This window comes from Palaemon carinicauda, chromosome 13 (genome assembly GCF_036898095.1).
Source record: "Palaemon carinicauda isolate YSFRI2023 chromosome 13, ASM3689809v2, whole genome shotgun sequence".
Lineage (NCBI taxonomy): Eukaryota > Metazoa > Arthropoda > Malacostraca > Decapoda > Palaemonidae > Palaemon > Palaemon carinicauda.
The window spans coordinates 124,929,046-124,946,545 of NC_090737.1; the positions used below are offsets into that span (position 1 = coordinate 124,929,046).

At 31.5% G+C, this 17,500-nt stretch overlaps 1 protein-coding gene across 1 annotated transcript in view; it reads left to right on the top strand.

Moving 5' to 3' along the window:
• LOC137651789 (gelsolin-related protein of 125 kDa-like) overlaps nt 1–17,500 on the top strand; it is a 187,271-nt gene that overhangs the window by 24,679 nt on the left and 145,092 nt on the right. Inside the window, exons 3-5 of the mRNA XM_068385006.1 lie at nt 5,504–5,629; nt 9,128–9,273; nt 13,125–13,318. Coding sequence (XP_068241107.1) covers nt 5,504–5,629; nt 9,128–9,273; nt 13,125–13,318 — 466 coding nt within the window. The remainder of the gene's footprint in view (nt 1–5,503; nt 5,630–9,127; nt 9,274–13,124; nt 13,319–17,500) is intronic.

A 17,500-nucleotide genomic window follows, 5' to 3' on the forward strand; every position in this document is an offset into this window, starting at 1 on the left:
TTCCTTGCCGACCAAGGTTCGATTCCCGGCCGGTCACAACTCTTGTCTTTGTGTGATTTCGCCTGGGGCTCTGATCCCGAGGTCGTTAAGAGAATCCAGACATTAATGTATCAAAGATATATATGGCTTATTTGTATATATATATATATATATATATATATATATATATATATATATATATATATTTATACATATATTTGTGTGTATATATATATACATATATATAAATATATATATATATATATATATATATATATATATATATATGTGTGTGTGTGTATGTGTGTTTATGTATATATATATATATATATATATATATATATATATATATATATATATATATGCTAAAGACTTAGAAATAGAAATACTGTACTTTGATCTTCTGCCGCTGACATAAATGCGTTACATTTCCTTATCTTCATAGAATAGATGTTATAGAAGAGTCGTAAAAAAAGAAAAAAACATCCTCGGTCGATGTACTTATATCTGAATTATAACTTGACACTCTCACATCATATCTCTCTTTATAGATATTTCTATAGTCATATTCATAATATATTTGTAGACTTGAATACAGAATCCGATCTCACGTGTCACATTTCAACAATTTTTCAAGTTCTCGTTAAGGCGTCTTATAAGAAATATCTAAAAAGAAAGATAAAAACCGTAGTTCTAATAGAGAGTTCCCTTTGATTTACCCTTATGTAACCCGATATGCCATAAAAAAGGGAATTTCTACGTAAGGAATACACACAACCTTCAGTAACAATGTTCAGGAAAAGGATATCACCTCCTTTTATCTTAACGAAACATGTGTACTTTTAATTTCTAGTATTTTTTTTTTGTAGTACAATAACAAGTGATCTAATTATCTCGGTTATGGATTCTTTTCTTATCTTGCTTTAATTATCTTTCATATTCAATCTGAAAGAATGGAAGAGTTTTTTTTCTAATTCTATCCTTTCTGTTCATACTTTCCTGAAACACGAGCTATATCATAAACAGGCAAAGGATTTTTTTTTAGATTGTAAAAAAAAAGCTTCAGATGAATGACCTTGTATATGTTGTTCTTCTTTTCTCGCTCTAATTAACTTTCATTTTCTATCGGAAAAAATAATTGAGTTTTCTATAATTCTAGCCTTTCCGTTCATACTAACTTCAAACATGAGCCATATACAATAGGAAATGGAGTTTTTTTTTATTGTAAAAAAAAAAAAAAAAAAAAAAAAAAAACAGTTCATTTAATCATGTTGTGTATGTTTTTCTTCTTCTCTCCTTCTAATTAACTTCCATATTCTATCTGAAACAATAAAAGATTTTTCTAATCCTAACCTTTCTGTTCAAACTATCCTCAAACACGAGCCGTATCATAAAATAGGAAAAAGAGAAGCGTTTCTACCAGACTAGGCCTATCCCTGAAAACATAAAATAAATAAAGATCTGCCTATGAAGTCCCGAGACGATAAGTAAACAGGAGTCGATGAGCGTGTTCAAACTTCAAAGTTTAACCCAAGAGACAAAAGGTCTGGATCCCCCTTTTGGTGTCTTGGATCCCAGAAGTTTATATAGGTTCGAGTTCCTTTTGTTGTTTGTTTGGTTATAGTTCTTCCTCTTCTTCTTCTTTTTCTTCTTCTTCTTCTTCTTTTAGTTAAGAGGGAGTCGAAGAGTTGTGAAGAGAATGATTAAGGTATTTTCAGAAAGTGGTGCAAATTTATTAAGGAGTTTTTGTATTTTCTTCTGGGCATATATGTATGTATATATATATATATATATATATATATATATATATATATATATATATATATATATATACACATATATATAATATATATACACATAAATATACACATATATATATACATATATATGTATATATATATATATATATATATATATATATATATATATATATATATGTATATGTTATATATATATGTATATAAATTTATGTATATATATATATATATATATATATGCATATGTATATGTATATGTATATATGTATATATATATATATATATATATATATATATATATATATATATATATATATATATACATATATATATATGTATATGTATATGTATATGTATTTATGTGTGTCTATATATATATATATATATATATATATATATATATATATATATATATATATATAAATATATATATATATATAATTGCGGTATGTCTTAAAAGAATTTTATGAACGCTTAAATATCAATGTAATTATACGTTAAGTATACGTATACGTACGAGTATATATACTTTATATGCTCATATGGACTTATATGCGTTAATATGTATATGTATATTTTTATCTTTCTTATGTTTTGTTATAGCTTCTTTGGTAAAACAGTGGAACATATGCCCTATAATACTATTCAATATATCTCTATTTTCTTTTGACCTGTGGTGGTAAAAATGAAGAAGAAAATAAGATTTTCAAAATAAAAGGAAATATTTTATCGAATCACAATAAAAATGAAAACAGTAATCTGATCAATGGAATCGTTGATGAAATACAAATATATTTTTCATTGAATGGTAGAAATGTATATTACTAAAATTTTGTTGTAGACCGAAACCCCCGCCCCCTAGCGCCCCCCCCCCCCCCCTCCCCCCAAGGAAAGATATAATTCATAAATGTTACGAGAGTTTTCCACGACACTGTTCATAGAGAATACTTCATATATATTTTAGTGGTAAATACCGACAGCCCCCCCCCCCAAGAAAAAAAAATCAAGAATGTTACGAGAGTTTTCCACGACACTGTTCATAGAGAATACTTCATATATATTTTAGTGGTAAATACCAACAGCCCCCCCCCCCCAAGAAAAAAAAAATCAAGAATGTTACGAGAGTTTTCCACGACACTGTTCATAGAGAATACTTCATATATATTTTAGTGGTAAATACCAACAGCACCCCCCCCCCCCCGCCAAGAAAAAAAAATCAAGAATGTTACGAGAGTTTTCCACGACACTGTTCATAGAGAATACTTCATATATATTTTAGTGGTAAATACCGACAGCCCCCCCCCCCCCCAAGAAAAAAAAATCAAGAATGTTACGAGAGTTTTCCACGACACTGTTCATAGAGAATACTTCATATATATTTTAGTGGTAAATACCGACAGCCCCCCCCCCCCCAAGAAAAAAAAAATCAAGAATGTTACGAGAGTTTTCCACGACACTGTTCATAGAGAATACTTCATATATATTTTAGTGGTAAATACCAACAGCCCCCCCCCCCCAAGAAAAAAAAATCAAGAATGTTACGAGAGTTTTCCACGACACTGTTCATAGAGAATACTTCATATATATTTTAGTGGTAAATACCAACAGCCCCCCCCCCCCCCCCAAGAAAAAAAAATCAAGAATGTTACGAGAGTTTTCCACGACACTGTTCATAGAGAATACTTCATATATATTTTAGTGGTAAATACCAACAGCCCCCCCCCCCCAAGAAAAAAAAATCAAGAATGTTACGAGAGTTTTCCACGACACTGTTCATAGAGAATACTTCATATATATTTTAGTGGTAAATACCAACAGCCCCCCCCCCCAAGAAAAAAAAATCAAGAATGTTACGAGAGTTTTCCACGACACTGTTCATAGAGAATACTTCATATATATTTTAGTGGTAAATACCAACAGCCCCCCCCCCCCAAGAAAAAAAAATCAAGAATGTTACGAGAGTTTTCCACGACACTGTTCATAGAGAATACTTCATATATATTTTAGTGGTAAATACCAACAGCCCCCCCCCCCCAAGAAAACAAAAATCAAGAATGTTACGAGAGTTTTCCACGACACTGTTCATAGAGAATACTTCATATATATTTTAGTGGTAAATACCGACAGCCCCCCCCCCCCCCAGAAAAAAAATTCAAGAATGTTACGAGAATTTTCCACGACACTACATAGAACATACTTAATATATATTCTAGTTAAAAACATACCTTTTATACATGCGAGTAGAATAATGCTTACTCGTACCACAGAGAAAATGTTCAATGTTCAATGGTAATTATGTTATGTTCTCAGAAGTTGAGTGGATATCTTCCAAGAATTCACGGTTCAATAATGCCTGATTGTTGGTTAGTAAAATGGAAGGTGATCAGAAAAAATAATCCGTGGACATGATTTTCAATTAATTTTATCAGAGAAACCTGGCGATGAAATGCTGTTATTATTATTATTATTATTATTATTATTATTATTATTATTATTATTATTATTATTGTTATTAAAAGCGAAGCTATAACCCTAATTGGAATAGCAAGATGCTATAAACCCAAGGGCTCCAACAGGATAAAATACCCCAGTGAGGAGAGGAAACAAGGATATAAAAACTATAAGAAAAGTAGTAAACAATCAAAATAAAATATACTAAGGACAGTAACAACATTAAATTAGATCTTTCATAAACTATAAATACTTCAAAAAAACCTGGGAGAGAGAAATAAGACAGAATAGCGTTCCCAAATGTACCCTCAATTATGACAAGTATTCTTAAGACCTGAATTCATATAGTTTGTTATCCTTTGTTGATGACAATGACCTGTGAATTAGCTTCAGATAGCATAAGAATAAAAAACTGAGAATGACTTTCATTACTATATTAATTTTTTTTTATTAAAGACGACGAGAAGACGTAATATTCGATATGTTAAATAATTGATTCTTTATGTCTTCTAAGAATTAAATAAATGACTCGAGAACATCAGAAAATTATTAGGTGTGAAGGAGATTCTCGTATAAATTCTCATAATTTAATTTAAATAATTGGTAAAATATGATAATTTCTCCTAGGTAAGGAATAATTTTGTTCTCTACAATTTTCTTCATCTGAAAAGTATATAATCAAATAAAAGGAAATTCAATTATTGGCATAGTAAGATAACTAACTTTGTTGGGAACTATTCAAGATTATTTGGCATACTAAACTGAATGAGAGAGAGAGAGAGAGAGAGAGAGAGAGAGAGAGAGAGAGAGAGAGAGAGAGAGAGAGAGAGAGAGAAATGTGTGTGTTTGTAATCTTCCGAAATTTCGAACCAGTGCAGAAGAAAATACTGATGCTGGTTCAGTTCAGATTCAAGCAGATTACTAAATTCAGATTATGTTACCTTCCAATAGACCGAACGTGTTCAGGTATCTGCAGTAATCCTTTGTATATGAGGTGTCATCAATCAAAAATAATTAGCTAATATAAATACTAAAAGGTTACCACTTATCACCTCATTACACATAGAGTACTCTAAAGCTTCCCTGTTTTGGAACACACCAAGATAACATTATAGAAGCATTAAGGTAATATAAAGTAAGATTTATCAACACATCGGTGTTCGTGAAGTAACATTAAGATCACGTAGAGTACCAGAGACTGCTATTAAACGCAACGTAAGAATCCCTGCAAACCCGCCGAGAATTTCCAGATGTTTACCTGGAAGGCCCCAAGACATTCCTGCTAGGCAGCTTTTTACCCCTTCCTTGGCTTAAAGGGGCTCAACGACAAGAGACGAACGACGAAACAGAAGGAGGTATATGAAGAGGAGGAGGAGAAGGAGGAGGAGGAGGAAAAGAAAGAGGAAGAAGAGGAATGTGAGGAGGAGGAGAAGATACAACAGGTGAATAACTGGAAACTATAGGAAATGAAATTACAGGATTTTCTTTGATTTTATTCAGCCTAAATGCGAACGAAAACTAGATTCGAACTAGATTGCATTGGTTTTATACTGTTTAGCCTAATTGGTAGTTAATGCTATCTATTGTAAACTTTTGCCCACTGATTTGTACACTGATCCTGTGGTTTCTCAGTAACTATACTAAAAACAATGCATGGATTTTAATAATAATTTAGTGCTAAAGTTATCATATTCAAAAAATTTTATTCTTTGCAATGTTTTATGTTGTAAATAATAATTAAAAGGAAATATTGGTATGATATGTAGTTTTTTAATTGATTCCAATTTGAATTGATTAGGTTTTATAAGGTGGCTAGAAGAGAGCTACTCCTGAATGGTAGAGGCAAGGAACAGTGACATCTCCCTATCAAGCAGGACAATGCCCTTGAGACTAACCATATTCCATAAGATCAGCCCCAAAGCCCCCTCTCCACCCAAGCTAAGACTAATGATGGCCAGGTAATGGCTGCTGATGACTCAGCAGATAGACCTATAGGCTCTCATAAACCCCCAACCCTTAGCGCACAAGGATGGGAAGGTTTCAGCGACCAAAGGAACTAACGAGTTTGAGCGGGATCCGAACCCCAGTCTGGCAATCACTAGGCAGGGACGCTACCACCAGGGCACCACAACCCAACTTTGGGCAAATTCTATACAAGCGTTTAGTTCTTAAGGAAGAAAATTGCATATTAGTTGGTTTCTGATATAAAATGAGGAAATGGTTTTAACACACATTTTCACTATTTCATTAATATGCTTAGTTTCGAGCAGACATACTGTGGCTTTTTAACATATGTCTTCACTAGAGTTTAGATATGATAAATTCACTACCAATATTTTTATGATGTATTATAGCCTTTTCGACCAAATATATGTCCACTAGAGTCTAGGTATGATAGATTCATTAATAATATTCCATTGCGTAATGTACCCATAAAATAAGAAAAACAAACCTTAGATTAATGAGGTATATATAGGTATATACTATATCCATCCATTTCTTTCTCCAAACGTGATACCTAACAAGAAGCAGTGGGAAAAGGTTGGTTATTATTATTATTATTATTATTATTATTATTATTTTTATTATTATTATTATTATTATTATTATTATTATTATTATTATTTGCTAAGCTACAACCCTAGTTAGGAAAGCAGATAGCTACAAGCCTAGGGACCCCAACAGGGAAAATAGCCCAGTCAGGAAATGTAACAAGGAAAAATAAAATATTTCCAGAACAGTAACAACATTAAAATGAATATTTCCTATATAAACCATAAAAATCTTTAACAAAAGAAGTGGAAGAGAAATTAGATAGAATAGTGTACGCGAGTGTACCGTCAAGCAAGAGAGCCATCTAAAATATTGTTATTATTATTATTATTATTATTATTATTATTATTATTATTATCATTACTAGCCAAGCTATAACCCTAGTTGGAAAATCAAGATGCTGTAAGCCCAAGAGTTCCAACAGGGAAAAATAGCCCAGTGAGGAAAGGAAATAAGGAAATAAATAAGCGATGAAAACAAATTAGGTATAAATTATTCTAAAAACAACAACAACATAAAATCAAATATGTCATATATAAACTATAAAAAGACTTATATCAGATTATATTAAAGATATGGATCAGATTTTCTTAGAAATCTAATTTGTTTAACCATATTCCCATCGATTTTCATTACCTCAAGCGAGTACTTAGAAGAGAAGGGTCGCCATCCCGGCCACTCTGGAATCTGTACTTGAATAAATTGCAGAAGTTCTCGTTGGCATTCTAATTATGTAACGGAATAAGTAAAGGGAGAAATTAAGATTAATAACAAGTAATAGAGAAATTAAGATGTTCCTGTGGGTTTCTCATAGTCCACAAGCTCGCACATACATACACATATATGTATATATATATATAATATACATATATATAATGTATTTACTATATATATACATATATATATATATATATATATATATATACATATATTATACATATATATATTATATATATATGTATATATATATATATATATATATATATATATAAATATATATAATGTATATACTATATATATATATATATATATATATATATATATCTCAGAGAGAGAGAGAGAGAGAGAGAGAGAGAGAGAGAGAGAGAGAGAGAGAGAGAGAGAGAGAGAGAGAAACTATATCCAGCGACTAAAGAAACACGTATCTTTAAAGCAAGTATTTTGTACGTGTAAGGTCAGGTCAGTTATGCAAATAGAGTCCACAACTCTTTCACCCCAGAGTACTTTAACACCCCTCTGGGACCATTCCACCCCCCCCCCCCCTCCTCCCGAGACTATTCCTCTCTACATTCATGTTCTTGAGTAAACGTTGGTGGGTGATGTGTCCCTAAGAATATCTCACATTCTTTGCTCCTCGGGTCAAGAAGAATGGGTTGAAGTATTTCTGGTGACGAGGGGGATTATAATTCGTGAGAAATATTCTTTGGAAAGAATTTTAGGTCTATGAGAAACGCCCACTTAATTTTCTGAAAGGTTCATTAGTAGGGATGATCTCGAGTCCTTTATTATTATTATTATCATTATTGTTATTATTATCATTATTATTATTATTATTATTATTATTAGTAGTAGTAGTAGTAGTAGTAGTAGTAGTGGTAGTAGTAATAATAATAGTAGTAAAAGTATTAATATTAATGGTGCTTTATATGTCTTTATGATTGCTTTATACATCAGCCAATTACTATGCATAATTTAAATTACACCTTTATCAATTTCAATAGGATGCTGAAGTAATAATAATTCAACATTTAAACATATGTTAAATCAATATACGTTATTTAATTACACCTTTATCAATTTCAATAGGAGGGTGAAGTAATAATAATTCAATATTTAAACATATGTTAAATTAATATGAGTTATTTAATTACACCTTTATCAATTTCAATAGGATGCTGAAGTATTAATAATTCAACGTTTAAACATGTTAAATTGATATGGGTTATTTAATTACACCTTTATCAATTTCAATAGTATATGCAGCAAAAATAATAATGAAAAATTTAGGCATTTTATTTTTATGTTATTGTCTTTAAAGAATAATTTTTCAGGTAACAGTAATACCTGGATAGTGAAAATATATACCCAGTAATTAAGGAAGAATATTGAATGATAAAATAAAAACGTTGAAGGCAATTTCCGAGTAAAGAAATGTTAAATACAAATCTAAACTACACCATTTGCATGTTGCTTTGCACTCTTATGCACTCATTGCCTCTTTCATTGCCTCTTTAATTGCCTATTTCATTGCCTATTTCATTGCCTATTTCATTGCCCTTTTCATTGCCTTTTCCATTGCCTTCCTCGTTCTTATCAGCATGACTCACACATGAGTTCATTCATACATGAAGCCAAATCGCGTATTGGGGAATTATGCCAATTCCCAGTGCAAAATCCAGCGTTCCGCCACTGTGTTCCAGAATACTGATGTTTCTCGTTTGCTAATCGATGTTTTGTGCATTGTGGAGGCGCTGATGATAGGAGGAATCATCAAGGAAGGAACAATGGCTGCATCGTATTTTGGGGGAACCAGGTGATGTCATTTCATGCTTTGATTAGGCCACTTTAAAGCGGCTGACACGAACCGAGGCGTAGGCATTGTTGGGAAGAGTAACAAGCATCGATGGTGGTTATACGTAATGCACAATGATGGATAATCTACCTACTTATGTTTTCTTATGCATATATATACAGTATATATATATATATATATATGTACTGTACATATATATATATATATATATATATATATATATATATATATATATATATGTACTGTACATATATATATATATATATATATATATATATATATATATATATATATATATTATACAGTGTATCTATCTATCTATCTATATATATATATATATATATATATATATATATATATATGTTTATATACACAGCTATATATATATATATATATATATATATATATATATATATATATATATATATATATATGTTTATATACACAGCTATATATATATATATATATATATATATATATATATATATATATACTTTATGGTAAGTCTTTATCTTTTCTTAAAGACCCTGATGGGAGATAATTTTCCATCTTACTCGGTTTTATATAATGCTGTCAATGCTCATTCAGAGAGTATTGTAATATATAAAAAAAAAAGAACTTCGAGAGGTCAGTGAATAAACCTTTCACATCTAAGAAATAACCTGGTCTATTTGATGAATACTAATTGCTTGAAGGCAACTGATGTAATCTTTAAGTATCAAATGTTCGCTTCTGCATACAATTTAGGTAATATCTTTTAAAGGTTTAAAAGTTTAAAGGCCACTCATGAATGGGATAGGCAAGGGACAGTGACATTGGGCTATCAATTAGGATAATGCCATAGAGACACCATGTATACATACGATCAGCGCCCAAGCCCCCTCTCCAACCATGCTAGGACCAAGGAGGGCTAGGTGATGGCTGCTGATGACTCAGCAGATAGACCAATGGGCTCCCCCAAACACCCCATCCTTAGTTCACAAGGATGGCGAGGTTGCAGCGACCAAAGGAACTAATGAGTCTGAGCGGGATTCGAACCCAAGTCTGACGGTTACCAGTCAGGGACGTTATCACATCGGCCACCACAAACCCAACTCTTCAGGGAAGCTAGGGCGAGTGGATGGGGAATGGGTTTATGACCTATTGGTAATGTCTCTGCCGAGTGATCGCCAGATTGGGGTTCGAGTACCACTCAAACTTGTTTTTTCCTTTGGTTTCTGCAACCTCATCATCCTTTTGAACTATGGATAGGGGGTTTGGAGGAGCCAATAGGACTACCGGTTGAATCATCAACAGCCATTCCCTGGCCCTCACTGGTCCTAGCTTGGGTCGAGAGGGGACTTTGGTGCTGATTATGTATTTATAAGTTCAGTCCTTAGGCCATTGTCCTGCTTGCTAGGGTAATGTCACTGTCCCTTGCCTCTGCCATTCATGAGTGGCCTTTAAACCTTTAAAGGGTTGGCGGGGAGTGATCACCGAATAAAACTTGTCAGGACCAGTGACTCTCTCTCTCTCTCTCTCTCTCTCTCTCTCTCTCTCTCTCTCTCTCTCTCTCTCTCTCTCTCTCTCTCTCTCTCTCTCTAAAACCCACAACTATAGAAAAAGCTATTTTGCTTTCCATTGAATTCGGATCCATTGTTTTGGAAATGAATTGGCGCAATCCTTCTTGGAAAGTCTCCAATCAACGCTTTGAAAGACTTCCATTTCAGGTCTCTATACATGAAGGACCGATTCGGGTTTTTAGGATTCAAACGCTCCACCGAATTTGACAATGGTGTGTGGGCGAAGGGAATCCTCTAAATGTAGCAAAGAAGTAAAGGAAAATTTATTGATTTAAAGGAATAATCGTGTCGATTTTAGTAACATATTAGGATTTGATGATATGAAATGATATTCAGAACTACTGCAATTTATTTTATCAAGTAAAACTTATATATATATATATATATATATATATATATATATATATATTTAAAGATATTTACATATATATAAATATATATATATATATACTGTGTATATACATATATATATATATATACATATGTATATATATATATATATATATATATATATATATATATATATATATATATATATGTGTGTGTGTGTGTGTGTGTATACGTGTTTGAATGTATATGTTTATATATACATATATATAAAAACATAAATATTTATATATTAATATTTACATCTCTCTCTCTCTCTCTCTCTCTCTCTCTCTCTCTCTCTCTCTCTCTCTCTAAATATGTATATATATGTATATATATATATATATATATATATATATATATATATATATATATATATATATATATATATGTATATATATACATACATATGTGTATACACACACACACACACACACATATATATATATATATATATATATATATATATATATATATATATATCAAGCTAAGGTCTACAAACTTTGATTAACTTGACTTTATTATTTTACAATTCAATTAATTTCAGCATTTTCATATTACCACAGTGTTGCAGAGAATACTTAAAACGTTACTGCAATGTATAAAAATAAAAATAAAAAAAAAAATTGCATGCTGTTAGATCCCCTTCTCTTGCTCAACGAGAAGTTCATTTCTGTTTTTACATTGCGTGTTCCAACACTATTAATTACTTTGCATGCACCATCTGAACGAAATTCATTTTCAAATGAACATAAAACTCCAATGGCTGGGGGTCCTAGGCAGCTATTGCCAAATTTATATTAATAACTTTGATATTTTAGGATTACTATTACTATTATTATTAATTGCTAAGCTACAATCCTAGTTGGAGAAGCAGGATGCTATAAGCCTAGGGGTCCCAAGAGGGAAAATAGCCCAGTGAGGAAAGGAAACAAGGAAAAATAGAATATTTCAAGAACAATGACAACATTAAAATAAATATTTCCTATATAAAATGTAAATATTTTAATAAAACAAGAGGAAGAGAAATTAGACAGAATAGTGTGCCCGAGTGTAATATCAAGCAAGAGAATTCTATTAGTGCAATAATAGGCCTTGTAAAATCTATTCAATAGTGCTTGAAATAGTCATGTGCTTAATTGGATGATACTGAAGTAAGAATAGAAGGTTATTCATATGAGGAAATCTTACATTCGTAATTAGATGAGACCATTTAAAACTTTCATCGAAGGTTTTCATGTTGAACAGGTTGACAAGTTCCTTTTATAGTTTATTCTTGAAAGATCTATTTTAATGTTGTTACTGTTCTTAAAATGTGTTATTTTATTTTTTCATTACTTCTCCTGCAGTTTGTTTATTTCCTTATTCTGGTTCCTCACTGCGTTATTTTCACTGTTGGAGTCCTTGGGCTTATAGTATGCTTGTTTTCTAGCTTGGGTTGTAGTTTAGCTAACAACAACAACAACAACAACAATAATAATAATAATAATAATAATTGGGAAAAGATGTAGACAAAGAAGAAGAATCTATATATACCTCTGTTATTGTATATAGTCCTGGGTAAATATAGAGGCATAATTAGTAATTTTCTACTAGGGTTGTAGCTTGGCTAGTAAAAATAATAATAATAATTATAATAATAATGATAATAACAATATTAATAATAATAATAATAATAATAATAATGATAATAATAATAATAATAATAATAATAATGATAATAATAATAATAATAATAATAATAATAATAATAATAACTAATTACAATAATAATAATAATAATAATAATAATAATATATTCAATCACGAATAGCGAGAGCCCAGAACAGCTCCATCCCTAAATCTCCAACCGATCCATTCTGAAATTAGTTAATGACTTTCCAGAGGTACTTAATTAAAGCAGGTCTCTCGTCTTCACAGGGCGTCAATGAAGGAGGAGATGAGTATAAATCACATCTCTTGTGATTCCCGAAGGTCCTATTCTCTTCCTCACTTCCTCTCTTCCTCTCTTCCTCCCTCCTTCCTTTCTCTTCGTCTTCCAGAAGACCCAAGTCGAGAGGCATTCTGGATCTCAACTTTCCCAGAAGACCTCTTCTTGAAGAGTTTGATTTTAGGTAATGACTGATTATTGATTATCCTTTTCTCTTATCTTATTTTTTCTTAGAGTGTTTTGAAATAGAATGAAAGAATATATTTGAAAAAAATAGAGCTACAGATAATAGTTATTCTAGAAATAAAAATTTTTTTTCTTCTAATTTATTTAATAGTAAATATGAACGCTTTTCATAGATCTATATACAAATGAAAACTTTTGCGGTTTTCTTAATGAATACCAAAGTACTATTATATTGATAAAGAAGATAGTTTTGCAAGAAATAGAAAGTTGATTCCTTAACTGGCCCATTTTAAAAATCTAGCTAACAGTAAAGTAAGAACGCTTTTCATAGATAGGTCTACAGTATATACAAATAATAACGTCTGCAGTTTGCTCAATTAATACCAAACTATGATTATATAGATAATAGAATATAGTTTTGCAAGAAATAAATATTTGATTCTCTAAGTGGTCCATTTTGATAATTACTTAAAAGTAAAGCAAGAACGCTTTTCATAAATAGGTCTACAGTATATACAAATAATAACGTCTGCAGTTTGCTTGATTAAAACCAAAATATGATTATATAGATAATAGAAAATAGTTTGGTAGAAATAGAAAGTTGATTCTGTAACTGGTCCTTTTTTTGGTAATTTAGTTAAAACTGAAGCAAGAAAGCTTTTTATAGATAGGTCTACAATATGTAGAAATAATAACGTCTGAAGTTTGCCTGATTAATATCAAAATATGATTATATATATAATAGAATAGGGTTTTGCAAGAAAAAGAAAGCTGATTCTTTAATTGTTCCTTTTTGACAATTTAGTTAATAATAAACCAGAAATTATTATCATAGATAGGTCTACAGTATATACACATGAAAACGTCTACGGTTTTCTTAATTAATACTAAAATATGATTATATAGATAATAGAAAATAATTTTACAAGAAATAGAAAGTTAATCGTTTGAATGATCCTTTTTGATAATTTAGTTGGAAATAAATAGGAACATGTACAGTTTTCTTAATACCAAAATATTATATAGATATGATCGATAACTTCAAACAAGTTAATATCAACTTGAATTGGAGGAATTCACAACATAGAATTTAATATCTTATGAAACTATTACCTGGTTATTCATGCCTCTTGCCTTCTCCCTTTTTTCAGTGATAGGCTTAAGATCTATTTGATAGATTACTGATTAAACAATATAAGTATAACTGTTTAATCTAGTATATCCTGGTTATTGTATATTGGTGTTATGTCTTTGATATTCCTTTCAAATATTCCTCTATTGTTATTATTATTATAATAATTATTATTATTATTATTATTATTATTATTATTATTTTAATTTTTCATTCTTATTATTATTATTATTATTATTATTATTATTATTATTATTATTATTATTATTATTGCTAAGCTAAAACCGTAGTTGGAAAAGCAGGATGCTATAAGCCCAAGCGCTCCAACAGCCAACAGGGAAAACTAGCCAAGTGAGGAAAGAAAAAAAGGAAATAAAAAAACCACAAGAGAAGTAATGAACAATTAGAATAAAATAGCTTAGAAATATTTGTAGTACTACTTGAAAAGATAATAATGTAATTTGGTATACAATTGTTTGGAGGCAACTTATTCAATTTCATTAATTAAAAACTAGTATCATTGTGCGTTTTAAAGCAACCTTATAATTTTGCCTTTAGATACCCGACTTTTATTGAAAATAGGACAAGTATTATATCTCTATATCTCCATCCAGTGCAAGTGAGAAAATTTAGATTAAAACAAGTGTTCATTGTTATTTGTTAAAGCCAGGGTTGTGGTGGCCTATTGGAGACGTCCCTACCTGGCGACCTGTCGGACTGGGGTTCGAGTGACGATTAAGCGCGATAGTTTCTTGTAGTGTCTGCAACCTCACCATCCTTGTGAGCTAATGATGGGGGGTTTTGGGGTAGCGCATAGGTCTACCTGCTGGCCCTCCCTGGCTCTAGCAGATTTGGGATCTATTCATATGTACATTTGGTCAGTCTTTAGTGCACTGTCCTGCTAGCTAAAGCATTGCCATTTTCCCCTTGCCTCTGTCATTCTTGAGCCACCTTTAAACTCTAGATCTTAAACACATGTTTCTATTACCTCCTCTTTAGTACATAAGATAGTAACGAAGAGGGAGAGCAAATGATATGTATGTTTTTTGCCTTTTGTGCATTAAAGTTCATATTTGAAGGTTTAAAGGTCGCTCATGAATGGCAGAGGCAAGGGACAGTGACATTGCCATAGCAAGCAGGACAAAGCCCTACAGACTGACCATATAGTATATGATCAGCGCCCGAGCCTCCTCTCCACCCAAGCTAGGACCAGGGAGGTCCCCCAAACCCCCCAACCTTAGCTCACAAGGATGGTAAGGTTGCAGATACTAATGGCACTAACGAGTTTGAGCGGGACTAGAACCCCCGACTGGCGGTCACCAGGCAGAGACGTTACCGATCAGGCCACACAAACCTCAGGATCATATAGTGCAAATGACATCAGGATCAAGAATGATTTATTGTTAATTTGTTAATTGTTAATTTGTTAATTTGTTCTCATTTATTTATTTCCTTATTTCCTTTCCTCACTGGGCTATTTTTCCTGTTGGAGTCCTTGGGCTTATATCATCTTGCTTTTCCAGCCAGGTTTGTAGCTTGGCTAATAATAATAATAATAATAATAATATAGATATAAGTGGCTTTTCTTTTGTTAATTTTTGCGATTCCAGTTCACTTTCTTAAGGTAATGGAAAAATTCTTTCCTCTGAGATTTTTCCCTGTTGGAGCCCATGGCTTATAGCATCTTGCTTTTCCAACTAGGGTTGTAGCTTGGCTAATAATAATAATAATAATAATAATAATAATAATAATAATAATAATATAGATATAAATTCTTTTGTTAATTTTTGCGATTCCAGTTAATTTCCTTAAGGTAATGGAAAAATTCTTTCCTCTGAGATTTTTATAAGTAATAGGATAAGATGATGATGATGATGATGATGAGGTTTTTATAAGTATTCAAGCTCCTATGATTAAGAATTTCGACTTAATGTACTTACGATATAAAAGGCGTTTAGTTATCAAATTCATGTTTTGACTTTAAACTCCTGAAATCCTACAAAATATATGATAGACATGATCGATCTCTTATCATATTGAAATAAAACTCTCTCTACTTCTCTCTCTCTCTTTTCTCTCTCTTTATTCAAATATCCTTTTGAATTAACTCTCTCACTCTTTCTCTCTCCCCTCTCTGTTCATTAAATTTGAAATAAAACTCTCTCTCTCTCTCTATCTCGCTTTCACTTTCTCTCTGTCTCTGTCTCTGTGTTTATTCATATTTCAGTTAGAAATAAAACTCTCTCTCTCTCTCTCTCTCTCTCTCTCTCTCTCTCTCTCTCTCTCTCTCTCTCTCTCTCTCTCTCTCTCTACTCATCCTAATTTCATTTGGAAATAAAACTCTCTCTTTCTCTCTCCTTTTTTCTGTCTCTCTCTGTTAGTTCAAATATCATTTGGAATTAACTCTCTCTCTCTATTCATTCTAATTTCATTTGAAAATAAAACTCTCTCTCTCTCTCTCTCTCTCTCTCTCTCTCTCTCTCTCTCTCTCTCTCTCTCTCTCTCTCTCTCTCTCTCTCTACTCCTCCCAATTTCATTTGGAAATAAAACTCTCTCTCTTTCTCTCTCCTTTTTTCTGTCTCTCTCTGTTAGTTCAAATATCATTTGGAATTAACTCTCTCTCTCTCTCTCTCTCTGTTCATTAAATTTGAAATGAAAATCTCTCTATCTCTATCTCACTTTCTCTCTCTCTCCCTCTGATATATAAATGATTATGAAATGAAACCGAAATTTGCTACGTCTGTCTGGATGTGGCCACTTGTTGATCCTCAATATTGGGCCGCTAACCTGTTGAACCACACTGCAGATACCTCATACATAGAGCTGCGGGAGACAATGCAATTGAGTTTGGCAAATGCTTCATAATAAAGCTATCGAGACACATTGAATTAAGAGAGAGAGAGAGAGAGAGAGAGAGAGAGAGAGAGAGAGAGAGAGAGAGAGAGAGAGAGAGAGAGAGCCAAATAACTATTGTTGATGTTTGCAAAGATACTATTTATTATAAAAACCTAAATTAGGCCTAAGACTTGTTTACAAAGTTTTTTTTTT